This window comes from Myotis brandtii, unplaced genomic scaffold (genome assembly GCF_000412655.1).
Source record: "Myotis brandtii unplaced genomic scaffold, ASM41265v1 scaffold84, whole genome shotgun sequence".
In the NCBI taxonomy this organism is placed as follows: Eukaryota; Metazoa; Chordata; class Mammalia; order Chiroptera; family Vespertilionidae; genus Myotis; species Myotis brandtii.
The window spans coordinates 10,938,157-10,964,501 of NW_005371410.1; the positions used below are offsets into that span (position 1 = coordinate 10,938,157).

The 26,345-nt window shown below is 34.7% G+C and overlaps 1 protein-coding gene across 2 annotated transcripts in view; it reads left to right on the forward strand.

Moving 5' to 3' along the window:
• Positions 1 to 26,345, forward strand: part of PSME4 (proteasome activator subunit 4) — a 68,624-nt gene that overhangs the window by 5,359 nt on the left and 36,920 nt on the right. Inside the window, exons 3-20 of one of the 2 annotated variants that reach the window (XM_014532008.1) lie at positions 4,046 to 4,111; positions 6,205 to 6,249; positions 8,136 to 8,285; positions 9,485 to 9,548; positions 10,313 to 10,387; positions 11,567 to 11,689; positions 13,085 to 13,177; positions 13,747 to 14,012; positions 15,375 to 15,561; positions 16,295 to 16,384; positions 17,550 to 17,614; positions 17,901 to 18,051; positions 20,573 to 20,671; positions 20,886 to 20,955; positions 21,410 to 21,477; positions 22,122 to 22,337; positions 22,934 to 23,091; positions 24,092 to 24,187. In XM_014532008.1, coding sequence (XP_014387494.1) covers positions 4,046 to 4,111; positions 6,205 to 6,249; positions 8,136 to 8,285; positions 9,485 to 9,548; positions 10,313 to 10,387; positions 11,567 to 11,689; positions 13,085 to 13,177; positions 13,747 to 14,012; positions 15,375 to 15,561; positions 16,295 to 16,384; positions 17,550 to 17,614; positions 17,901 to 18,051; positions 20,573 to 20,671; positions 20,886 to 20,955; positions 21,410 to 21,477; positions 22,122 to 22,337; positions 22,934 to 23,091; positions 24,092 to 24,187 — 2,082 coding nt within the window. The remainder of the gene's footprint in view (positions 1 to 4,045; positions 4,112 to 6,204; positions 6,250 to 8,135; positions 8,286 to 9,484; positions 9,549 to 10,312; positions 10,388 to 11,566; positions 11,690 to 13,084; positions 13,178 to 13,746; positions 14,013 to 15,374; positions 15,562 to 16,294; positions 16,385 to 17,549; positions 17,615 to 17,900; positions 18,052 to 20,572; positions 20,672 to 20,885; positions 20,956 to 21,409; positions 21,478 to 22,121; positions 22,338 to 22,933; positions 23,092 to 24,091; positions 24,188 to 26,345) is intronic. The other variant, XM_005884623.2, reaches the window with a different exon arrangement.

The following is a 26,345-nucleotide window of genomic DNA, read 5'->3' on the forward strand; positions in this document are numbered from 1 at the left end:
CACACACACACTCATGCCCTCACCCCCCTGTTGTCTGTGCCCACTGGTTAGGCCTATATGCTTGCATATAAGTCCTTTGGTTGATCTCTCCCCAACAGTTTGTGTTTCAGGTCTTAAACTCATGTGCCTTAATGTGTTTATCATTGAAACCACTGCTTTAGAGGACAAATGTATGGCAACACGCTTTTAAACGAGTTTTATTGTTTGGAGCAAGGATTATTAAATTTCTCCTTTCCCTTCTTCTTTTCCCTTATCTTCCTCTCCCTCTCTCCCTTCCTCGTCCTGTCTTTCTGTCTTTTGCTTCAGGGGCAAAGACTTGTCACCCTCATCTGTTTGTACTTTCTACTGGAGAAACAATGTAGATGTTTTTTATACAGTAGAAAGATCAACATTGGAAAAGAGCTAGGTAGTTGTGAACTTAATATGCAACATAAGAATTGCTTCTTGTTTACTTCATAAAAGAAGCATTTGAATCTTAATTGGCATGGTTTTATTTCACAAAACAAAGTTCCATATGCTTAATTGGAGTAGCATATTGCAAGTTACAAATGTAGGCAGCACACTAAGGAAGGGTATTGCTACTAACAAAATGTGAGGGGGATTATGCATAGATTAGTTTTTACAAAATGGGCATGGGCAATTCATATTTGAATTATGTATGTAAATTTGTTTATTTAGTCTTATCACTACCAGTTTTCAGACTTGTTTGGTGTTAAAGGTTTATATGTTTGTATCATGAGTAGTTTGGGCCTGTATAACTCATTTTACTTTTTAAAAATATTTTTTTTAAGTATATCTATTTTTCTTTTAGGTATATTGTTCTAAGGGGATTAAATCATTTTTCATATTAATTTGCCTCTGGAGACATTATATGTCTACCTTTTCTGGTACTTGTTCTTCATGGCATTTGAATTGGTGCTCTTATTTTTAAGATACAGTTAAATCTTTTGATCCCCTTTCAACACATGGCAATAACATGTTCTTAACCTCTGTTGGGAGTTTGATACATGTGGCCATACGTCTAAACTTAAGTTACTGGTAGTAACCACATATTGATCTCTAGCTACAGAATTTAACATGATACAAGTAATTTCTCTGAGGATCTGTTGAAATTTAAAATAGTTTACAGTTTTGTTAATAAACAATGATTATTAATATGGTATTTACAATGATTTCTTTAAAATATATTTTTATTGATTTCAGATACAATGACTTTTAACACAGTATTTAAGGATCATTTTATGTGCTTTTAAACAAGTTCTACTTTAACTTTTATTGGAAATTAGCGACTAGGTGGTTGGTTTTTATTAATGACTATAATCATGTTTCTTCTAAAAGTTGTCTCTGTGGCCCTGGCTGGGTAGCTCAGTTAGTTAGAGCAGCGTCCCAATATGCCAAGGTTGTGGATTCAGTCCCCGGTCAGGACACACACAAGAGTCAACCAATGAATGCATAAATATGTGGAACAAATCAATGTGTCTCTCTCTCCATTCCCCTTCTCTCTCTGTCTCTAAAATCAAATTTTTAAAAAAATGAAAAGTTGTCTATGCTGCAATGATCTCTTCTTAGAAACTTGTTATTTTTTTTTAAGCAATTTTAAAAACTATTTCGTTCACATTGATTAGACTTGCTGTCACAGCAGTTTTGCATGCTCTTTTTACACAAGTGGTCAGGATTAGGACAACTTTTTTTTTTTTTTAAAGCTAGGTGTTTGTTTTTTTTAAGATTTTTTTTTTTAAATTGATTTTTAAAGAGAGAGAGAAACATCGATGTGAGAGTGAGACATTGATCAGCTGCTTCCTGTACGCTCCCTGGGATGGAGCCCGCAGCCCAGGCATTTGTCCTGACCTGGAACGGAACCAGCAACTTTTTGGTGCTCTGGTGTCATACCGGCCAGGGCCAGACAATTTCTTAACACTTGGCATAGAGGCATACTTTTAAAAAAAGTGATTATAATAAAAAATCAATGTTAATGCTACATCATTGATGATGATGTTACACTTTATTTATATACATTTGTTATGGTAAAATTATCTTGACCCCAATTTCTGTGAATTGGATGTGAAAAATGACTACTTGTTGATTTACTAAGCAATATTAGATTTTTTTATTTAAAAAATATTTTTTAAATTAATTTTGGAGAGGAAGGGAGAGGGAGAGAGAGAGATAGAAACATCAATGATGAGAGAGAATCATCAATCTGCTACCTCCTGCATGCCCCCTACTGTGGATCAAGCCTGCATTTGCCCTGACCAGGAATTGAACTGTGAACCTCCTGGTTCATAGGTCAATGCTCAACCAGTGATCCATACCTGTCGGACTATTAGATCTTAAAAGATTAGATATGAAATGGAAAGTGTTTGACTGATTGATGGTGGACTTGTTTCAATTTAGAGAAAGCAGGTAAAATTGAGTTATGGTAAAGGAAGTGTTAAGTACATTCTTAAGAAAAAAATACTGTATAAGCAATTACTATTAAATTATAAGTAACTTAAGAGGTATATAGAATATACCGTGATTATAGTTTCCCTTGTTTTTAGTTGAAAACCAAATATGACTATTCTAAAGTTAAATTTTAGTTCAAGAATTGTCAAGTGACACTGAAAGTACTTCTGGCTATGGGCATTCCACCCCACCCTCATCTTGAACATATCATTTGCTATACATTTCTTTGGATATTCAAAGTGAATATTGTCCTAATCGTTAGGTAAGGGAGGAGGTAGGAAGAGAAATATTTAGGTTTGTAGAAGTCCACTCTCTTAGTAATAAGATTAACTGGAGACCAAATCTTTTGGTTTTCCTTGGGCCTCCCCAAGCAACCATTTGACCGGCCGACCGATAGCTATGATGTGCACTGACCACCAGGGGTCAGACACTCAGTGCAGGAGCTGCCAAGCTGCGGTTCTCGGGTGACACACCCAGAACCAGAGAGGAGGGAGCCTGATTCCAGGGTGCATCACCTGAGAACCGCCCTCTCGCAATCCAGGACCCCTCACTGTTTTTCTCTCACAATGTTGGAGAGCCAGGCTGAGGGACCCCACCAGTGCACAAATCCGTGCACCGGGCCTCTAGTATCTCATATTTGCTTTATTGATGTCATCATAGGGATCATAAAGAATTTCATCATATGGTAATTGCAGCCCAGAGAGGAAAATTGACACAGTCATTTGTTGAATCTGGGACAAGAGCTCAAGAACTGGGACAACAATTTACTCTCTGCCCTAATAAGTAGGGTGACTGCTGGGGAAGGAATTTCCTGTTTTGATATGATTTCCTAAATCATAAATTAATAGCTACCCAGAGGCAGGAGAATAGATATAAAAACAAAACGAGCACAAAAATTATTATTTTTTAAGTATGTTTTTATTGATTTCAGAGAGGAAGGGAGAGGGAGAGAGAGAGATAGAACATTAGTGATGAGAGAGAATCATTGATTGGCTGCCTCCCGCCCGGGAATCAAACCAGTGACCTCTTGGCTCCTGGGTCAATGCTCAACTGCTGAGCCACACCAGCTGGGCCAAAAATTAATTCTTAAGGAAATTGAAAATATGATTTATTTTGGCTGTGTATGAAATAATAATTATTGTTATCATTTATTGTGATTAATTCTGAGCCAGGTAGCTGCTTTTTTTACGTTACCTCATTTAATTTTTATAACAGCCTTATGAGAGGTAGGTATTATTGCTCTTATAGGAAAAACTGAGGCTGTAATATTACATTAGTAAGTAGCAGAACTGGTATTCAAATCAGATATGTCTGACTCTAAGCCAAGCTATGAACCACACTACATGACACAGGGCTTTCTTTTCAACTTAACATGCCTTTATAAAAGGAAATAGGGTACGAGAAACCCATTCAAAACTTAGTCCATCTGTATGTAGATCCCTTTTGATTTAAAACGAGAGTGTTTTGATTTGTCATCACTTTAGTATTATAAATTTCCAGCAATTGGAAAAGTTTGTAGTGATAATTCACTCCCTCTAAAAATTATTAAAACATAGTCTAGTAGCATCTAGCCTTAACCTTTTATTTTATTTTTAAACAGAAACATTGTTTCCTTCATCTTGAGAGATTACAAGAATCACAAAAGGTCACTATACAGATATCACAGGTTAGAGAGATTGTACCCTTTTCTGGATAAAGAGCATAAGTCCAATGGCACAGCCTTATATATAAGGAGGGGTTGAAATTTACTTTATTTAGATGAACTAAATCACATTCCCACATACCCTATTCCTCTTAGTGAATTGAGAGCTACCAAGTATTATAATTAACCTCCTATTCTGAAGAGTGACGGGAACTGGACAAAACATAGCTAGCTATGCAGCTTTTTATGACTTGCTTTCTAAAGTGATTTCTCCCATTACATGAAAGTTTGTTGGTAGAATATAAAAGTTACCAGTAAAAATAGCAGGTCTTCTGTGTTATACTCTCAAATGAGTTGCCACAGAAACAATAAAATAAATGAAAAGTTAACATGAACACAAACTTCAGAAACTGTGGAAATTATAGATCTTCTGCTTATATCCTTGGGCAGAAAGTTTACCATTTTAGAATTTTCTTTTTTAAACGTGTTTAAGTTGATCTGATATTTATTTTGGAACGAGATGGCTCTTTAAACCTTGCCTATTAATTTGTTTCTAAATGTGATTCTTCAGTCCAAAGTCAAAGATCTGTGCTCTTTATTTCCCTGATAGAAAATGTTTATTGAGCATTGTAAGTAAGTAAATAAATCAAGTATAAATATAGATGAACACATAGCCTTGTAATAAATCCTTTGGCAGTGCCCAGAAGAAAAAAATCATAGCTGTGGTCTTTAGGGGAGATTTATTTACTTATTTATCTCTTTATTTACTTATCAGAGAACAGAGAGAGGGAGACATTGATGTGAGAGAAAAACATTGATCAGTTGCCTCCTGTATGCAGCCTGACCAGGGCCAGGGATTGAAGCCTCAGCCTTTCAGTGTGTGGGCTGATGCTCCAACCAGCTGAGTCACACTCAACAGAGCTTGCTTAGCTTTTTTTATGAAGGAAGGTACAATCTCTCTGATAACCAGAGGAAATACTCCATGATTGCTCTCAAGCCATATGGCCATATTTTTATTTTCGGATTATGAGTTGTAGTCTGGTTTCCTCTTCAGTTAATTGTTTTCTGAGTAGTTTGTAAACTAAAGAGGATTTTTACTGCTTCAAGTAATAAAATTAGTTTTCTCTCTTGGTTATATGATACATTGGTTACTTGTTACTGAGTTTGGTTTATATTAGTCCTTGAAATTTCTTTGCAGATTAGTGCTTAAGCTTTCAGAGAAATTGAGTAGACTTCTGGATTTAAGAATTTCAAGAAGCTTAATGGGAAAGTGTCAGGTTGGAAGTACTGCCTGAAAGTTACCCTTTTCCCAGTAACTTTTTCCTTGAGATACGGGACTTGCTTTATTTTTATTTGTGCACATCATACTATAAGTGGTCACACATTTATTTTAAAATTCCACTTCAGAATTACCTATTGCCCCTTTGCTTTATTTATTTGCATTTGACCTCTTTTGACTGTGGTCCAGTTAATACTTTAAAAATTCCATTCTCTTCATGTGTGTTTAAACTATTATTAACACAGAAATGTTCATTATAAATTTAATATACAAATATTTGTTTTCCATATTCATTTGAACCACCCACAAGTTGGAAAATAAGTTGCTGCTTTTAATGGTACTCAACTAATAAAGTGCCCTGGAGTGTTATAGAACTCTCATCAGTTGGTTAGAGAAAAGTAGTTTTGGCAGTTGCTGATAGGAGCACACCAAATTTTGTCTGCCATTTTGATATGAAAGCACTTTAATAAAAATTTAAAATTACTCTCTGAAGTTTTAAGCCACTGAGAATATTCCTTGATGTGTTGAAAAGTTTGGTCATTGCTGCCTACTTAGTAATGATTGAATATGATTTGTCCTTTTCCTACTTTTCTTCCCTTTAGTTTACAGCAGAGAATGAGCAAAGGAGGGCAAAGGGAAGAGTAGATTATGGAGTGTAGGTAGTTAATCCTTACACTTCTGTCTGTATGAAAGAGGAGGATTAGCAATTGCATGCACACAGATAATATCTAAGTTTATGAGCATATCTAGAGAGTCTTTTTTTTATTAATTGAATTAGATGTGTTCTTAAAATACACTGAACTAATTTATCAAATGGCTTTTCCCCTCCTCCCCCCAGTTCTGTAGAAAATGTTCTCAAAACACTCGTGAAAAGCTGCCGACCGTAAGTAGCTCCTCAATTTATATAAAGCCTCATGTTGTTTCTATGGGCCTTTCCCTGTCTTTAATTTGCTTTGAAGAGGAAATTAAAGGTATAAATAGTTTCTGACCTTGTGATGTTAGTCACTGACCTTGTGATGATAGTCAACATATTATTTCCAACTCTTCAACTGAAATTTTCAGATTTCGTTTATAAATTTAGAAAATTTTAAATGGTGTATCAGTCACCAATTATAAAATAAGGATGCCATAGTTTATATATAATCACATTTGTTTTAAAGGTTATCCTAAGTTATTGTTACTTAGATAAAAAATCTTTTTCAAAATGGGCATTGTAGGGGAATTGCATTAAAATTGAGTGTAACAAGAAGGTGTGGTCGATACATTTTTTCTAGTGTGTTCTCTTTCCGTATAATATTTGCCTTTAGCTTCCATATTCTCCTATTTAAATATAAATATGTATAGAATTTAGTGTTAATTAATATTTGTACAGTTCTTTGGACTTAAAAATATTTTCTGACTCTTGTTTATCACATTGTTCTGAGACTACTTATCCTACTATGGATACGGGGAACTCTTTTGAATGGAAATCCCTGTGTTTATTGTATGCTGTAATATGAGTTAAAGTTATTTCACAAATCAGACACTTATTACTTATCTACTATACTCAGTCTTGGGCAATTGTATATTCAGGATATAAAATGTCTCCCTTTTAAGAGGCTTAAGTTGTAACTTGAGTCATAAGCCACCAACGAGCAATGTCATTTTGTACTAGGCAATTACTCTCTTGGCCTGTGTGTTTCCTCACTGGAAACTTAATCATCACTGAGGTATTTGCTGGTTTTTAGGTTGTTGGGTAATTCATAGAGCACCTAAGCTTTTATTTTGGATCACCAGGCTAATAAATAGTTGACTCTGAAAAATTAGGAAGGAGAATTGATGTATGAAATCTTTGAAGGCAGAATATTTTCTGCATTTTTCTTTTAATTCTAACCTGTTTAACAATGACCAAGCATATAAATGTGTAATAAGTTCAACAAAAATAGTATGAGAATGTAATTTTATTTTCACATCAAGGAATGAAGTGTGATTCTAATTAACACAAATGTATAAAATGTAATAGGATTTAATAATATGATGTGTAAATCTAATTTGAAAGGGTTTTCTAACTTTTTGGCCATACCCAAATCAGAACTTCTCATATGCTTTTGTTCTTCTAAACCCCTTAATAGGTATTTAAAAAATTATACCTGGGTCCTTTTCATCCCTTTACCTTCATTTTGTGTGTGTGTATGCATACACACACACACACACACACACACACACTCTCTCTCTCTCTCTCTCTCTCTCTCTCTCTCTCTCTCTCTCTTCCGATTTTGATTTTGTAAATCTCTATCCCAAGGATGCCCCTGCCCATTTAATAGAATTGTACAACCATAGACCCTGTAGCATCAGATCATCTAGTCCAGTCCTCTCTTCTCTATAGGAGGACTTTGTGGTCAGTGTGGATAAATGGTTTGGCCACACGTGCTGAGCAATTGATATTCTCTTTCTCATTTCAGTTCACTGTTACTCAGTTTTTATATAGACAAAAATTTTTTCTATTGCTATTTCATAGTACACAGGAAGAAAATATACAACCATGTTTAAATTTGTAGGTGATTTGACTTACTTTGTAATTTATCTGAGTTTTATCGACTTTGTAGCATTTTTCTAAGTCCCCTAGACAAGAAGAAAATTTACCTTATCCTAAGTGTGTCAGGGTATTTGGAGTTAAAATGTGTTTCTTGTAAGCTAACATGCTCCTCCTCCTTTTTTTGTCAATCATGTATTTATGTTAGAGAGTTTTTAGCCAGTGATCAGATACATGAAAACCTTCCTTTTTATTAGATATTTTCCAGCAGATTCGACAGCTGAGATGCTAGAAGAATGGCGGCCTTTAATGTGCCCTTTTGATGTAACAATGCAGAAGGCCATCACTTATTTTGAACTATTTCTTCCTACCTCTCTTCCTCCAGAATTGCATCATAAAGGTTTTAAGTAAGTATTTACATATTATGAGAAATTCTAGAAAATAGCAGGAAATACAGAGGCAAACTAGTAAAGCAATGATAAGTAAAGAAAAACTTACTAACTCAACCATTATGATTATTATACTTGAGGTGTGTGAAAGCTAAATCATTTAAATATAAGATTGTAAATAGAGAATAATGCTTGTATTTCAAGCCAAATAGGATAAGGGCTTTAAGAGAGAAAGAGTATTACATTAAGAAAGGAGTGGAAATATCAAGAGGCAGTGATAGAAATGTTAAATTGCATAAAGTTTTGAGGGAGGAAGAAATGTTTTCCTAAACCTAAAACTAGGTTCTAACCCTTATCACATGTAGTTTCTTTTGGGTCTTTTTTATATAATCTTTTCTTTTTGTAGTCTTTGCACCATTTTTAGGAACTTTTTAGAATGAAAAAAAAATTTAGACTGTACTTTTAAGAAGAAAAGGTATGAAAAAAAAGACTGGAAGGATAATAGTAATTACCACTGTGCTATGGGTTCATACTTAGTTTACCTCCCCCTCTCCCATTTTCTGTAGTGAAATGTCAAATCTTTTTATTTCTTTTAAGTCAAGAAATTTTGTGTATAGCTGAAAATTTAATTTTAATTTAATAAAAATTCTAAAAACTTTTTGTATCTTGGGCATTTTTAAAGATTGTTTACGAGGAATAATATTCTAACATTTTCTTTCCCCTATATTCTCTTCTAGTTCTTTAATTTGAGATAATTTCCCCCACTGTAATTTAATTGCACTTAACTCTTTGTGGCTAGTTTCTTTTGTGGCACATTTATTATAGTGCTAGGTAATGGTGTAATTACTAATTGGGTTCTTACAGACAAGAAAGTAAGGGAGAGTTACAAGAACAGGTAGTAATAAGAAAACATTTAATGAGAAAGGTGGGAAGAGGAAGGAGAAACTTATAAATAGTGCTAGATAGGGTGGACAGTAATTACTTGACAATGAAGTGGAAGTATTATGAGATTATTCTTTTTAGAATAAATACATTGGAAGGATAATATTCAGACAAAAATGGTCCTTTGTAACATTAAGTTTGTAACTTTCAGTATTATTTTTTTCTAGATTGTGTAGTTATTAGTAAGAATAATAGATTAAAAACTACAAGATATCTGGCTTTGAACCATTTTCTATAAGTCACTTGCTATTCACAACAATATTTTTTTCCTTCAGACTTTGGTTTGATGAATTAATTGGCCTTTGGGTTTCAGTGCAAAATCTCCCACAGTGGGAGGGGGTGAGTATCACATTTTTTTCTCCTATACTTTTTAGTTTGGAAATAGTATGTGAAATAATTTGATAAGAAACTTCAATCCCCTAGAATTGGCTATTAGCAGTGTTGTAATCAGTTTTTAAAATTTTAATTGCTGTATTTTAACAACAGTAGACATTTCTTTATTTGATTTTATTAATATATAGAAGTATGCAAGTGTAATGGGAAATACATGAAACTGTAAGGCCCTGCTTGTTTCCTTTTGTATCCTCACTAGCACGATGCTGGGCACATAGTAGATGTTTACTGGATTAAAGTTTCTTTTTTTGTTTGCATTGTGCATAATGCTATGTTTTCTTATTTTATTTTTTTATTGTTATTTTTAAAATACATTTTTACTAATTTCAGAGAGAGAGAGGGAGAGAGAGAGAGAGAGAGAGAGAAACATCAATGATGAGAGAGAATCGTTGATCAACTGCCTACTGGGAATGGAGCCCGCAACCCAGGCATGTGCCCGGACAGGGAATCGAACGGTGACCCCCTGGTTCATAGGTCCATGCTCAACCACTGAGCCACACCGGTCAGGCTGCTATTCACTTTAAATGGGTGACAGGAATCGGAACTTAAATTTGGAGATTTTAAAAAACTGAGTTATAGAACATATGTTAAATCAAGTTATGCTAATACTGATTGCTGAAAAGAACAAGTGAATGAGGGGTTTCACTGTGCCACTTAAAAACAACAACAAATGTATTTACGTAATTTTCTCTTTTTTTGTTTACTTTCAGCAACTAGTAAATCTTTTTGCACGATTGGCTACAGATAATATAGGGTACATAGATTGGGATCCATATGTACCAAAGGTAATTAAGAACATTTGAATCTATAACATACAATAGCATTGATAGCACTTTTATGTCATTAAGAAGAAGTATATTTTGTATGTTGATTCTTAACTTCACAATATATTTTAGGACATTAATAAAAACACAATTTACAGGGTAGATCCTTTATTTTCAAAAAGTAATTGGATCATATCAAGATATCAAAAATATGTGATTTTTGTGTTACCTATGTAGGAAATGAACTATAAGTTTTGAAATGAATAAAATAGAAAATACTAAGTATATTATTCAGGGTATCATACATTCATACTTTGCAACAAATTTCGTGTATCCGATTGCTATTCTAGTGTTCCCCACTTTTTAGATAACATTATGTTTCCCTAGATTAAAAAGTAGAGTTTCTCTAGGTGCATTGTTCTTAACATTGCATCCTTTGTATTGTTTCACCTGCAGCAGAATCACTTGTGGCACTTGAGGAGGGCTGGAATGGGACATCCGGGTGATTCTGAAGCACATAGTGAGAGTAGTGCAGAGCTGGAGACCAGCAGAAGGCAAATGCTCTGTATGTCTTTGCTTGTGCTGTCTTCCTCTGTTGCTGGCCAGTGGAAACTAAGGAGGAGAAGTTATTTTTCCCTACCTTTGGGCCCCCTATCTGTTAATAATGACAGATATAAAACATAGATTTCATTATGTTAGAATGTAAATACTAAATGACAGATTAAAATGCAAATTCTTAAGTGGCGGGGGGATATCAAGTCAGTGTTAAGAATTAAAGAGTTCGGATTCCGCCAGAAGATATTTCCATTTTGTGCATCCTTGGCATGGAATTAGAGCATAGGAAAATAATTTTTGTGCATTTAGAGAGACAGAAAGGAGTCAAAACATATCATGTTTAACTTCAGGTATCTACGGTTTGCCTTTTTATGTTTTACTATCTCTCCTTTGTCTGTGTTTTGGGTACATGGATATAGCTGTATTATATCCACATGCCTGTGACCTCAGAGTGTCATTTTTAAAAGTGTAGATATTTTCTATAATTTTTAAAGAATAAAGCAGAATACTAAGCAGTATGTAATTTGCTTCAAAACTGATCAAATGTGACTACATCCAATATCACTAATATATAACATTTAAGTTATTTAAGGGAAGTTATTTAATAACTGTACATATTTATTTTTAATTCTCTTTTTCTTAAAGATATTTACAAGAATTTTGAGAAGCTTGAACCTCCCAGTGGGAAGTAGTCAAGTGTTAGTCCCAAGATTTTTAACAAACGCTTATGATATAGGACATGCTGTAATATGGATCACTGCTATGATGGTTTGTAATATATTATATTTGTTTTATATAGTTCATCCAAATTTTGTGTTAGCCATACAAAAATACAATCACATAAGTCTATATAGTGGCTTAGTTGGTCGCTGGATTCTTGGATATTTTCAGACCCAGAATGTATTCGCAATGTACCATTTATTAATGTCTGTAACCAATGGGCCCTAAAAATAGAATCTGAGTTTAGAGCAGTGGTTCTCAACCTGTGGGTCGCGACCCTTTGGGGGGTCGAACGACCCTTTCACAGGGGTCACCTAAGACCATCGGAAAACACATATATAATTGCATATTGTTTTTGTGATTAATCACTATGCTTTAATTATGTTTAATTTATAACAATGAAAATACATCCTGCATATCAGATATTTACATTACGATTCATAACAGTAGCAACATTACAGTTATGAAGTAGCAACGAAAATAATTTTATGGTTGGGGGTCACCACAACATGAGGAACTGTATTAAAGGGTCGTGGCATTAGGAAGGTTGAGAACCACTGGTTTAGAGTTCTGAGAAATTCAGAATGTCACAGTTTTACAGGCCAGGAACCAGACTCATAGATAAAAGGACTTTCCCAAAGTCAAATTGAGGTCACAGGCATGTGGATATAATTGTTAGAATTTTTAAAATTTTGTTGGTATTTTGCTGTGGAATTATGGCTTCTTAGTGGTTTCCCATTCTAGAGTGGGGAACAGGAACGTGGATTTCATTTCAGTAGAGAGACAGGCTCCTAATGTAACTGACATTCTACCTTAGGTCTGTGGTTTTTCTTGAAAGAAGATCACCTTGAGGCAGATAGGAGGTTTCAGGCCTTTATCCCCGAGGCTGTTCAACTTGATAAGATAAATACTAGCTTTTTACCTTTTTTCCTCAATTTCCTCTAACTTATGTTATTGTTTGGTTTGTTTGTTTTAACAATAGATTAAGAAATTTTTTGCATCAAAATGTGGTCACATATAACAGGTTTAATCATTTGAACATTTACATTTAGAAGTAATAATAAAATATTTTAATGCATTTATGTAAATCTTACATCTTCATTTCCTGCAACGAGAAATTCACTTTAAGAAATGTTTTTTATGCTTGATTTTACCACTCTTGATTATTCTACGATGATAATCTTCATGATAGAAGTTATTTGATTGCACAAGAGTAAAATATACTGTTATCCTAAATTGGAAAAAAAAAAATCTTTCCAATTTTTAAATTTGATTTCAGTAAGTTGCCCTTATTTTTAGTAGAATGTTTTAAATCAATATGTATGAAGTTCGTTGGGGATTGTTTTTCACTCCTATTCAGCAGTAGAATTGATTTTTGTCAGCAGGATATAAACTACAGAGTATAATGGGATCACTGATCTTTTTACTCTTATATCGGAACAGGGTGGACCAAGTAAACTAGTGCAAAAGCACTTGACTGGTTTGTTTAACAGCATCACATCTTTTTACCATCCTTCAAATAATGGGCGCTGGCTGGTGAGTATATTCATTTTTCACTCTAGGTTTTGGAATTTTTTTGAGATATGGCCACATGTAACTATTACATGTTAGGTAACCTGTGCTGTGTTTTTTGTCCTTCATATCATCTTTGGCTATATGTAAATGATTACATTCAAATTAAGTTACTAAGTAAACTAAGATAATACTGGTGTGATAACTAGTGACAAAATGCTACATTCTGGCAACAAAATAATAACAAAAATGCCACCAAAGCATAGAATGATCTTTCCAGTTTTATTTGTCACTTTGTGTGGGTTTTTTCGTTTGTTTTATAAGTTTTCTGGTTAAAATGGCTTTTCATGTAATGAAAGGTTAATGTGCTCCTGGAAGTTAAAGCGGAAATTTGAAATATATTTGTATTGATCATTATCAGTATATAATTGGTGAGAGTATTCTATTCTGTCTAGATATACTATGCAGGTCTTTCTAATAAAATTATTAGAGCTGTTATTTTAAAAATCTTTAATTGTGAGGGTACAGAGGAACCATGAATGTCTATCTGTGAGATATAATCTACCTTGGACTTTTTGCTTCTGTGCCCCCAGAACAAGTTAATGAAACTACTTCAGCGGTTGCCAAACAGTGTTGTTCGAAGATTGCATCGTGAAAGATACAAGAAGCCTTCTTGGTTAACTCCTGTGCCTGATAGCCATAAGCTTACTGATCAAGATGTTACAGACTTTGTACAATGCATTATTCAACCTGTCCTCTTGGCTATGTTTAGCAAAACTGGTAGTTTAGAAGCAGCCCAGGCTCTGCAGAACCTTGCACTCATGAGACCTGAGTTAGTAATACCCCCTGTACTTGAAAGGTAGGTGTAGCTTTACATGCTTGCTGAAGCCTCAGCAGTGGCTACAGTTATTCTGATTATCTCTTCCCCCTCCTCTTCTGTTTGGTTTTCTTTTCTGTGGGGTCCGTATTGCTATTGTGTGCCTATATCTGTTCCTGGAGGGGAAGCAAGACATTTTAACCTAATGATTTATGACTTCATAAAGGTTTATTTGAGAGAAAAGGCAATTGACACGACATGGATAAAATAAGTATTTTATATTATTTTCACATTTTAGTTACTCAAGTGCTCATAAATTGAGCTCTGGCTATTTTTTTTTTTTCATCATAATGCAAGTGTCACAATGTATTGAGAATATGGCAGTAAAAGTGGTTTTGGATTTCTGTTATTTCTTAGAACCAGTAACACAGAAAAAATTTAATTGTCTTTATTATTTTCATATATTATATAATCTTACGTGTGTTGTTTCCACAGGGTAGACCTTATTGCATTCATTTTGTTTCTTGTGTTGAACTAGTAACAAAATAATTCTCCATTTGCTGAGTCACTGTCACAATATAGGCTTGATGTGCTTCCCAAGACAGAGCTACTCTGAGTTGTTCTGAGAGTAGGTTACTTCAGCTTTCTGTTATTCCTCTGCTGCCTGAACTTGAGCTTTATGATTTCTCTCTAAATACCTTTGTCAAACGTGGAAGATCAGTTTTTAGAGCCCAGCAGGATCTAACAGATTGAGTTCCATAAAACTCAGATTTGTCCTAGGTCAGTGATGGCGAACCTTTTGAGCTCGGCGTGTCAGTATTTTGAAAAACCCTAACTTAACTCTGGTGCCGTGTCACATATAGAAATTTTTTGATATTTGCAACCATAGTAAAACAAAGATTTATATTTTTGATATTTATTTTATATATTTAAATGCCATTTAACAAAGAAAAATCAACCAAAAAAATGAGTTCGCGTGTCACCTCTGACAACGCGTGTCATAGGTTCGCCATCACTGTCCTACATCCTTAATGGGAAGAGCAGAGTAGTTTGTAGCTTGTTATTCCTGAATTCTAATAAACATTGACTATTAGATTAGATACAATCCTATTGGAATGTGGAAGTGGATTAAGATGGTTGAAATAATGCAGAATCTACCAGTTTATGTTCCTTTTCACTGGAATTTGCATGGAGAGAGGTGGAAAGATGGCAGGAGATTGGGGAAACATACCTTTCCTTTATTTGTGTGATTCGGTTAACCTTTGAGAGCATATATTCACTCAAAATATTTTGCTAGCTACAAACCTTTAAGCTAAAATGCAGTTTATGAATTTATTATACTTAATGTATCATGTATGGTTATCTGTGACGGAAATTTTTTTAAATTCTGTTTTCAAACTGTAGAACATATCCTGCACTAGAGACTTTAACAGAACCTCACCAGCTCACAGCTACTTTAAGCTGTGTAATTGGAGTAGCCCGCAGTTTGGTATCAGGGGGCAAATGGTTTCCTGAAGGTCCAACACATATGCTACCTCTGTTGATGAGAGCGTTGCCTGGGGTGGATCCAAATGACTTTAGTAAATGCATGGTGAGCATATTTATGATTCTGTTTGTGTTTAAGTTATAACTATAAGTGGACATCCTGTTAATTTTTTTCAGATACTCTTCGGACATAGTTCAATGTAAAATTTGTTCATGATAACAGAATTATATCTGTAGATGCCCAAGTTTAGGTCTGTGGAGGGTTAGTTGATATGTATAATGTATTCTTTCATAAGAAACTTGCTGTAACCTCTAGTCATTTAATGATCATTTAATGTTTTAAAGCTTATTATATATTTACTGTTTTCCTTAAGCAGAGACATTTAAAAGCATGTGGTCATTTGCACTTACCTTCATCTACACTGTGACAAAGGGGCAGGATACACATTACTAGGTGTAAACTGCCAGATCCTGGCTGTACGTGCCTGTCCTGACATTGCTCCTCTTCCCTGGTCTCTAGCTTCTCCACCAGCATTTACTGTTTACTCTTAGTTATGGTTACATTTTAGGAGGGAGGCAAGGTAACTTCTCAGTGACAGAAGGTTAGAGAACTTGATGCTTAAACCTAAGTAAATAGCTATGTGAAAATAAATGTATAGTTTCATTACTAAAGTAACAGCTAGTTCATTTTGAGGAACCTTTAAAAGTTCAATTCTAAGTAAAAAATTTCCAAAAAGATTGTGGGACTCCCTGAAGATAATTATTTGGGTAGATTACAATATGTTTGTGTTTTGAACTAGAATTATGTAATTAATGTTAAATTTGTTGCATTTTCCCAGATTACATTCCAGTTTATAGCAACATTTTCCACTCTGGTGCCTTTAGTAGACTGTTCAGCTGTACTCCAGGAGCGAGATGACTTCACCGAGGTAAGGATGCTTTCTGGTTGCAAAGGAATTAAGTTCTAATTCTTACTGTATATGCATAGCAATATTTGCTAGTTTAAAAGCAACTTTGGGCTTGACTGGTGTGGCCCAGTGGTTGAACATTTTCCTATGAACCAGGAGGTCATAGGTCTGTTTCCCTTCCTCTCTCTGAAATCAATAAAAATATGTTTAAAAAAAAAAAACTTTGGATAGGTGCTAACAAGTTAAAATTAGTCTTATGACTTCAATGATATAAATAGACAGCCTTGACATCACTGCTATTTTGACACCCAGGGGTGTGTTTCCATTTCTTTGTTACTTTTTAAATGTTTTGTTAAGCAAAGATAGTGGTTTTTGTTTTTTCCATTTTCTTATCCTATATAATAAAACCCTAATATACAAATCTACCGAATGGCGGAACAACCGGTCGCTGTGACGGACACTGACCACCAGGGGGCAGATGCTCAATGCAGGAGCTGCCCCCTGGTGGTCAGTGTACTCCCACAGGGAACGCTGCTCAGCCAGAAGCTGGGCTCACTGCTGGCGAGCACAGTGGCAGTGGCGGGAGCCTCCCCTGCCTTCGTGGCAGTCCTAGGCGGACATCCCCTGAGGGATCCCGGACTGGAGAAGGCGCAGGCTGGGCTGAAGGACCCCCACCCCACCAAGTGCATGAATGTCGTGCACTGGGCCTCTAGTGTTAGTAATAAATCTGTTGAGATTAACATCTAATGAAATTTTCTTTATCACTGTCTGGTTCATTTATTTATTTTTTAAAAAATATTTTATTGATTGAAGAGAGAGAGAGAGAGATATCAGTGATTAGAGAGAATCATTGATTGGCTGCCTCCTGGGGATCGAGCCTGCAACCCAGGCATGTGCCCTGACTAGGAATCGAATAGTGACAGTTGGAAAAATGTAATTGATAATAAAAATGGCTGCTTGACTTCTGAGTTGGCCCTTATATAATACGTTAATTCTTATTTTGGTTCCTGGAAAGTAGTAGATTTGCGTTATTCTAAATTGACATGTGATAATGGTGCTGTATTTCACAGTATACAGTATAAGAATTTAGTGTTATATCTGTTTCGTAGACCATATTTGAGTTTCGTTAGTTCAAATAAGAAAAATAAAAAGCTATTTTTAATTTTTCTCCACATTAATGTTGTAGGTGGAACGAGAACTGTGTTCAGCCACGGCTGAATTTGAGGACTTTGTCTTACAGTTTATGGACAGGTGAGCACGTACCCCAGACCTACCCTTTATCTGAATTCAAAACAATGATTGTTCTGTCCCAGCAATTTTAGTCTCTCCCTGTATTGCAACCACCATTTCACGACTACTCAAGGTGGTGCTTTTGAAGTTATAAAAGGACAGTTGATTTGTGAGTCATGTGCAAGTTATGTAGCTGTCACTTGAACAGTCATAATAATAGAGGTTTATCTGATCATCAAAAAAAAATGTTAAAACTGGCTTTTGGTTACTAAAATTATACTTTTCTTTGTATTTTTGCATTATGTAGATGCTTTGGACTTATTGAAAGTAGCACATTGGAGCAAACAAGAGAAGAGACAGAAACTGAGAAAATGACTCACTTGGAGAGTTTAGTCGAATTAGGTCTGTCTTCTACATTTAGTACAATCCTCACACAGTGTTCCAAAGAAATATTTATGGTAAGAAAAATTAAATTCCAATGTTGTAATTTTATTTGATGTTTTAAAAATTGAACCTTAAGTGCCCTAGCCAGTTTGGCTCAGTGGATAGAGCATTGGCCTGCGGACCAAAGGATCACGGATTCCATTCTGGTCAAGGGCACATAACTTGGTTGCAGGCTCCTCCCAGCCCCCGCACCCTGGTTGAGGCACATGCAGGAGGCAACCAATTGATGAGTTTCTCTCACATAGATGTTTCTCTCTGTCTTTACCTCTCTCTTCTCTCTCTAAAAGATCAATGGAAAGATATCCTCAGGTGAGGATTAAACACCCCCCCCAAAAAATAAAAATAAAAATAAAAATTGAAACTTAAGCTAAAGTGTATAAATTAATGCCAGTTTATCCTTTCCATGCTAAAATTTGAAAAAGCTAGTACAGTTATGCTCATTATTCACATACTCCATATTAGCACATTTACCTACTGGCTAGAATTTATTTGTAACCCCTAAGCCAACACTTGCAGTGGCAAAAATTTGAGTTGCACATGTTTCCAGCTGAAGTCGAATAAGGTGACACCCTCCCTACCTTTTTGTTTCAGCTCTCAAACTGTGAACTTGTTCTTTTTGTGTCTCTCTAGTACCAGGGTTTCTACATTTTTGTGATTTTGCTGCTTAAAATGGCCCCCAAGAGTAGTGCTGAAGCACTGTCTGGTGTTCTAAGCATAAGAGAGTTGTGATGTGTCTAATGGAGAAAATAACATGTTTTAGATGAGCTTTGTTCAGGCATGAGTTATGCTGCTGACTTGAGTTCCATCTTATAAATCAAGAATATATATTAAATAAGGTGTCTTCAAACAGAAACACAGTAAAACAAAATTCAGTTGATGAAAATATGTACCCAGAGCCATGTAGGAACGTGATCCTGTGCCTCCCTTTGGCACAATGATGTTACTAGCTAGCAAATTAGTATTTGATAATTCTGTGTTCACAGCAACTATATAGAACATAACTACTACAAATAACAAGAATTATCTGTAGTTTTAAAGTTTACAATTAAATACTATTTAGGAGAATAGTTTTGGAAATTGCTTATGTCCTAACATGATAGAAATCTATGTACAAACAGTCCTCGAGTTACATCGGACTCGACATATGTCGTTTCGTGGTTACGTCGCCATCTCCCATTTATTTATTAAAAAAAAAAGCTCCATCATTTCGACGTATGTACATATGTGCTTTATGTTTTTTATTATTTATTTACCACAAGTAAAGGTCAGGAATTATCTTTCTCTTAAATTTTTTGTACTGTTTCACTTCATTACTGCTGTGTATGTGCTCCATGTGAGTGACTTAGGTGCTTATGTAGGTGGGTTCCGGCTTATGGCGAAAATCACGTTATGTCGCGCTGTAAGAACAGATCTCCGGCGTAACCCGAGGACCTACCTACTGTATATAAAAGGCTAAGCAACCAGCCTACCAGCCGGTAGCTATAACACACATTGACTACCAGGGGGCAGATGCTTATGCAGAAGCTGCCGAGCGACAGCAACTTTGCAGAGTGCCCCCTTGCACTCCAGGACTCCCTTGGGGGATGTCAGACTGCTGGTTTTGGCCCAATACCCACAGGCCAGGCCAAGGGACCCCACCTGCCGGAGGGACCCCGTTCACTCCACAGGCACCCTTCGAGCCCCTGCACCGCCCCAGGTGCAGCCGGCCAGGGAGGGACTGCGGGAGGTTGGCTCTAGGGCATGTCCGGCCTGTCTCACTCAGTTCTGCCTTGCCGGCCACCTTCTAATGAATTTCCTTTCAATGTGCACGAATCCGTGCACCAGGCCTCTAGTAAATATAAAAATCTGGCAAACTAGGATGAATTCAATATTGGTTAGTACCTGTTATGTACAGTATGGTCTTTAAAACCACACTTTATTTCCATTTCTATTTCTTCTCCATCTGAAATTATCACTGTTCAACTTGTTTATTCTGGTTAAAAACTAACCTGTCTTACAGGTGCATGAAATATTTACTAAGATTATATGAGCATAAAATATTAACAAATAATCTCTTATTTAATCAAAATCTTTTGTAGGGAGTTGTTTATAATACTGAGTACTGTTAATCCATGTGGAGAGCTCAATTTTTCATTCAGCAATTGAAATCCGGTGACTTGATTATAAAATTAAATAGATGTGGCTGTCAGAATGACAAAATGTAAATATTAGATATTCTAAAAAAATTGTTGTGTTACATTGGACTAGCCAACAAGATAATTATATTTGCTTCCAATAGTTATAATTTTGTGTTTAGTGTTTCTGTGGCAAATAAAATCTTGAGCTTCAATTGTTTTGTTCATGTTAGGGTGTTGTGTAAAGATTGCTTGTAGATATGAATGTAACATTAGTGAGCAAATCCTTATAAATTCTGATGGCTAAAAATTTCATACTTGGTTACATTTAATATAGTCTGAGCATCATTTAAAAAATGTTTTATGTTTAATTTTGCTTAAAATGCTGATTAGACATTTTCATTTTTTACTTATCTTAAAGGTAGCCCTTCAGAAGGTTTTTAATTTTTCGATTTCACATATATTTGAAACAAGAGTGGCGGGCCGTATGGTGGCAGACATGTGCCGTGCTGCTGTAAAGGTGAGTTTGGGTGTTTTGGACTGATGAATTAATGAATCAGCAACCAGCAGGTTTATGTGACTAATTTTTTAGATATGTTTGTTATACTTAAAATACATAGTCCTTTCAATAGTTGCTTACAGCCCTTTTTTGCCACGAATATAGTGCTAGTGTATACTTTGTGACTGTTAAGTATTTATACCTTTCAAAAAACATTATATACATATGTTTTCAGTGCTGCCCAGAGGAATCTTTGAAGCTATTTGTTCCCCACTGCTGCAGTGTTATAACTCAGCTTACAATGAGTAAGTCATATAGTTTCCATTCTGTATTTACAATTTTAAATAAAATTTTTTTCTGTTTCTAGAATTCTCTTGATAAAAACAGATCCTTTAAGCTATGCAGTATCTTAATTTTGTAGTTTTGGGGGAGATTGCTCAAAAGAAGATATCACCATGTTGACAGGCAGATTAGAAATTTTACTTTATTCAATTAATATTTTCTTACAAGAACCATTTAAAAGTTGCCACAAAAATACCAGTTATTTTGTGATATGTGCACAGTCAGACATTTGGCTGCTATGTTTATTTTCTGAATTGTGAGTTTCCACCTCCTCTAGAGTAAGAAGGAATTGAAAAGTCTCCCTAAAAGACTTTTTTAGGTATCAGAAATATTAAATATAAATATGTAAACAATGATTCATTTAGTTGGATACACAGATTTTTTTTTCTCCCCTCTGTACTATTTTGCCTTTTTTAGATGATGATGTATTAAATGAGGAAGAGCTAGACAAGGAGTTACTATGGAATCTTCAACTTTTGTCTGAGGTATTGTAAATCTTTGGAATAAAAACATACAATTGTGAAAACGTTGACTTGCTCTTAGTATTTATTCTTTTTTGAAAATTTGATATTAAAACATGAAAGGTCATAAGTTTTAGGTATTCTTTTGATTTAGTTGCAGAAAGTCAGATAATGTCACTTTCTGGTATAAGAGGAGTATAATTATTGATTACCTTATGTTCAGTATTATTGACTTTTTACTGATTAATTCCAATATAGTTAACTCATTAATTGAAAAGGTTATTAGATTTGGGAATTCTTTTTTTCTCTATGTCCTAAAGTTGGCCATTAATCAAACTTTAGCATTTTTTATGGGTTAGTTCAGGAACCAAAGAACAGAAATTCCATTAAGTTAGCTTTATCTCTTAAAGGAGAGGGACTCTTTTGGAAAGGATGTTACTATGCCATGGCACTTGAGAGCCTAGACTCCGAAAATGAGTTTGACCTTTAAAAAGAATAGATTGTTAGAATATAATGAAAAAGTAAGTCCTAAAATGAATTATTTTAAGAGAAACACTGTTAATGCTTTTAGGCTTCTTTCATGCCAAACATTAACCTTTGCATTAATTATTGATTCTTAAATCTTTTATCCCAAGTATCTTCGGGCTAAAAAATCTTTCTCTTTTTAGATTACTCGAGTGGATGGGAAGAAGTTGCTTCTTTATAGGGAGCAACTTGTAAAGATTCTCCAAAGAACCCTACATTTAACCTGTAAGCAGGGTTACACTCTGTCCTGCAACCTTTTGCATCACCTTCTTCGTTCTACCACGCTCATCTATCCTACAGAATACTGCAGTGTGCCGGGTGGCTTCGACAGGCGTCTCTCTGAATACTTTCCTATCAAGGCAAGCATTTTCAATAATTTAGGATTTAAGGATATATTCGGTTATTTTCCTAAGGAATTCAAAGTGTGGTTGTTGTTTTTCTTGTGTATGAAGGTGTCACTTCTTTATTTTAGAAGTAGATTATATTAAAGCTTATTGTGTTGTTTATTTTGAAGATCTAATTGGCTTTTTAAGTGATTTGTGAATGAGGCAGCATCCCATCTGGCAACTGGAATGGCGCTCCCTGGAATGTTTTAAATGTGTGCAGCTTAGTACATAGTGCTGGAGCTCCTCTAGTTTTCTTCTTTTCTGTTTTTGTGTGAGATGACTTGTTATGCCACATCTAACCTGTATAATTCAATATAATTTTATCGGGTAACTCAGTAGACTCACATAAATTAACTATTACTCTTATAAGTAAACTAATATTTGAGGGGCTCTTCAGGGAGACCTTTTCAGGAGTTATAATGAAGGGATAATACGTTGTCATGCCATTTTTGTGTGCATTATTCACTATCTTAGGTTTGGAACACTTATACATATTCTCACATTTTCAATTATGTATGTGTTCCTTTTTCAACTTCACAACTGGCTGAACAAATGCTGTTCTTTTCTAGGACTGGGGTAAACCGGGGGACCTTTGGAATCTGGGAATCCAGTGGCATGTTCCTTCTTCCAATGAGGTGGCGTTTGCCTTCTTTCTGTTGGACTCTTTTCTTCAGCCTGAACTCATCAAACTCCAGCAGTGTGGGGATGGAGAAATCGAAATGTCTAGGTTAGTTTTTTGTTTTTTTTTTAATAATTCATTGGTGTTAGTTTTTATGGTTTCAGACTAAAAATATCTTTTTTTGTGCCTTTCGTTCTCTCTCTGGATGTCTGCTGTATTCATTTTCAGTGAGTTTTGAACATGGACATGAGTGTAATTAGAAACCATTTAATATAGCGTTGTGTAACAGAAAATTTGTCATAATATTTAAACATAAATGGTTTTTGTCCTCGCTTGTTTTTAGTGCTTTTTACTTAGCTGTTTCACTTGTGCATCTTTGGGAAGTGTGTAGCTATGTCCCCTTTGAAAGTAATGCCTGCTTTCTAGGTTCAGCTTAGATTTATTGGTCTGTTTCTTCTTGGTAATTCATTATTGCTGTTAATATTACTTAAGAGAAATATCTCTGTGAGGTAATTTTTTTTCCTTTTCTATAGGCTTTAATAAGAAAATTATTTGAAACATTAGACTTTCATAGTTTGGATATTTGACAGTTCCTAAAATAATAGTAGGAAAATTACTATGTGTCAAATATCAGGAAACTTTAATAGCAAATTCAGTAGAAATGGGATTGGAGGAAGAAGTATGATTGACTTCATGTCAACTATATAGTCTGTTGCACAAAACTGCCTTTTGAAGTGAACGTTTAGCTAATCCATTTTTAGATGAGATAGGCTTGAAGATTTCATGTAATACTGTTTTCTTGTGGTAGTGATCTTTAGGTAAATAGGTGATTAAATTCAGAATTGTTTTTACAAAGCACAATCAGTCTTTGTTACCTGTGATTATTTAGAACCTGCTTAAATATAAGCACATCTCTTATTACCAGTAAATATGTTTAATTACCTTGAACTATTAAGTGGGTAAACTGTGGTGGTTGCCATTTTTTTGCCTTAATTTTGTATATCCCCACTTGATGAAGTTTTTGTACGTCCCCCTAGATTCTTGGCTTTTTATTAAAAAGGGATTTGGGGTCTTGTAAAATATGAAAATACCTTTTATTTTTTTCTAGAGATGATGTTCTACAGAGTCTGACTATAGTGCACAACTGTTTAATTGGCTCAGGAAACCTCCTACCTCCATTGAAAGGAGAGCCAGTTGCTAACTTGTAAGTAAAAATAACTACTTTACATATTTTGCTATTTTTCCATTTGGCATATATTTTAAGTCTTAGTCACATAATGATTTTCTGGTTTTATAGTTATTGGTGGTGTTTGTATCACTTTAACCTTTTTGTCATTGATAGGCCAAAAAATACCTGAGGCACAACTTAGGTCTGTAAACTTTAAGGCTTATTCAGATCTTCATATGGTGCCAGGATAATTTTGAATGTTCATGAGTTTTAAATATTAATTTAGAGATATTTAAGTTTATCTATTAGATTACTAAGTTAATTAAGAAATACTCTGCTTTAAAAAGGAAAGAAAAATACTTTTAGTCTGCCCTAAATGTTGATTAAAGATTTTGCAGCAAAAAATGGGTGTTTTTTAAATAAAAATTTGTCCAGTGTTATTCATTATGATTTTGAACTTTTTAGATCTATCAAGTTGCTTTTTTTGAATTTAAGTGCTTTTCAAAGTATTATTATTTTGAATTGAGTGTCTTGATTTAATCTATTGTTAGTGCTACCATTTAAGTTAAAAAATTGAGTTTAATGGACATCAGCAAATATGTAACTTTAGCTCACATAATAAGTAGATACTAGTTTCAGTATACCATCTTAGATCATTTTCTGTCTACATCAACATCTCATTGCTGAACAACTTAATGAAAATCACATAAAAATGAGTAAGTAATCCCTGCCCGCTAAAAAACACAAAGAGGAGAATTATTTGTGGATTTTACAACAAAAATATTAAAAAGCTTCAAGGAGTTGTTTTAAAATATGACTTGCTTGTCTTTCCTATATTTTGTATAATCATTGTTTGGAATCATGCTTTTTCATAATTTCCACTTATTTCAATCTAAAAGCTGTTTTTAGACATTGAATTTTAGCTTGCTCATTAGATTTAAGAGGGTGAAGTAGGGTCATTTCAAGTAAGGGAATCTGTTTTCAGTTTACCTAGGAATTTGCTGAATTTTTAAAGAACCTTTGTTTTTCATTAGTTTTATAGTTTGATATCAGAGCAGTATTACCAAATTCATTTTTATTATGAGAGATTGATTTTTAAATTATTTTTTAAATTCTCACCTGAGGATATGTTTATTGCTGTGTGAGAGAGAAAAGCATAGATGGTTGCCTCCCATAAACAAAAAAGCATAGATGGTTGCCTCCCTGGTGGGGACCAGGGTTCGAACCCACAACCTAGTTAATGGTCCCTGACTGGGAATGGAACCCGCAGCCCTTATGGTGCTTGGGAATACCTTTTGCTCCAACTAACTGAGCCCGCCACCTGGAGGGGCATGAGAGATTCATTTTAAACAATTTTAAATGAGACCTAAAATTAAAATCAATGGTTTTTATTTTCTTGAAGATTTTAACAGTGTGTAATACAGTAAAAAATTTAATATGTAATGAGTTTATTAAATTAGTAAATTTAGTTGTGCTTGGACTTGTTGACAATGAGAAGTGTCTTCATTTAATCCAAAAATGTATCTAAGAGCAAAAGCATGTATAATCTGTGTATATGATGAGAAGATTTTTAGTAGAGTGATCATTTAGATGTTCTTCTTGAAGGGTCAGCTAAGGAGGCCTGGAGGTTTTTCAATATGGAAGTTCATATCATCATGTAGCCATATTATGCCATGTGCACTGTAATAGGGAATTGACACAAATAATTCATCTTTTTTGTGTATATATTTTTACATGTATATTTTTATTGATTTCAGAAAGGATGGGAGAGGGAGATAGAGATAGAAACATCATTGATGAGAGAGAATCATTGATTAACTGCCTCCTACATGCTTCCCAACTGGGGATCAAGCCTGCAACCTGGGCATGTGCCCTGACCAGGAATCGAACCATGACCTCCTGGTTCATAGGTCGACACTAACCACTGAGAACACCAGCTGGGCAAGAATTTATCTTTTGAAATAAATGTGCATCTGGACAAAATTGCCATATATTTTGTTATTATACACCAATTAGGTTTATATATAATGAAATGCATTTTCAGTAAGGAAAATAATACCATGTTATAAAAATGTTACGAATGCCATGGACTATAACTAAATAATTTATTAGCCTGCATTACTATACACTATAAACTATAAAATTGATCCTGAGTATCCTTTATAGGTTTTTCCCAGAAAAGTTGGAGAAGAAA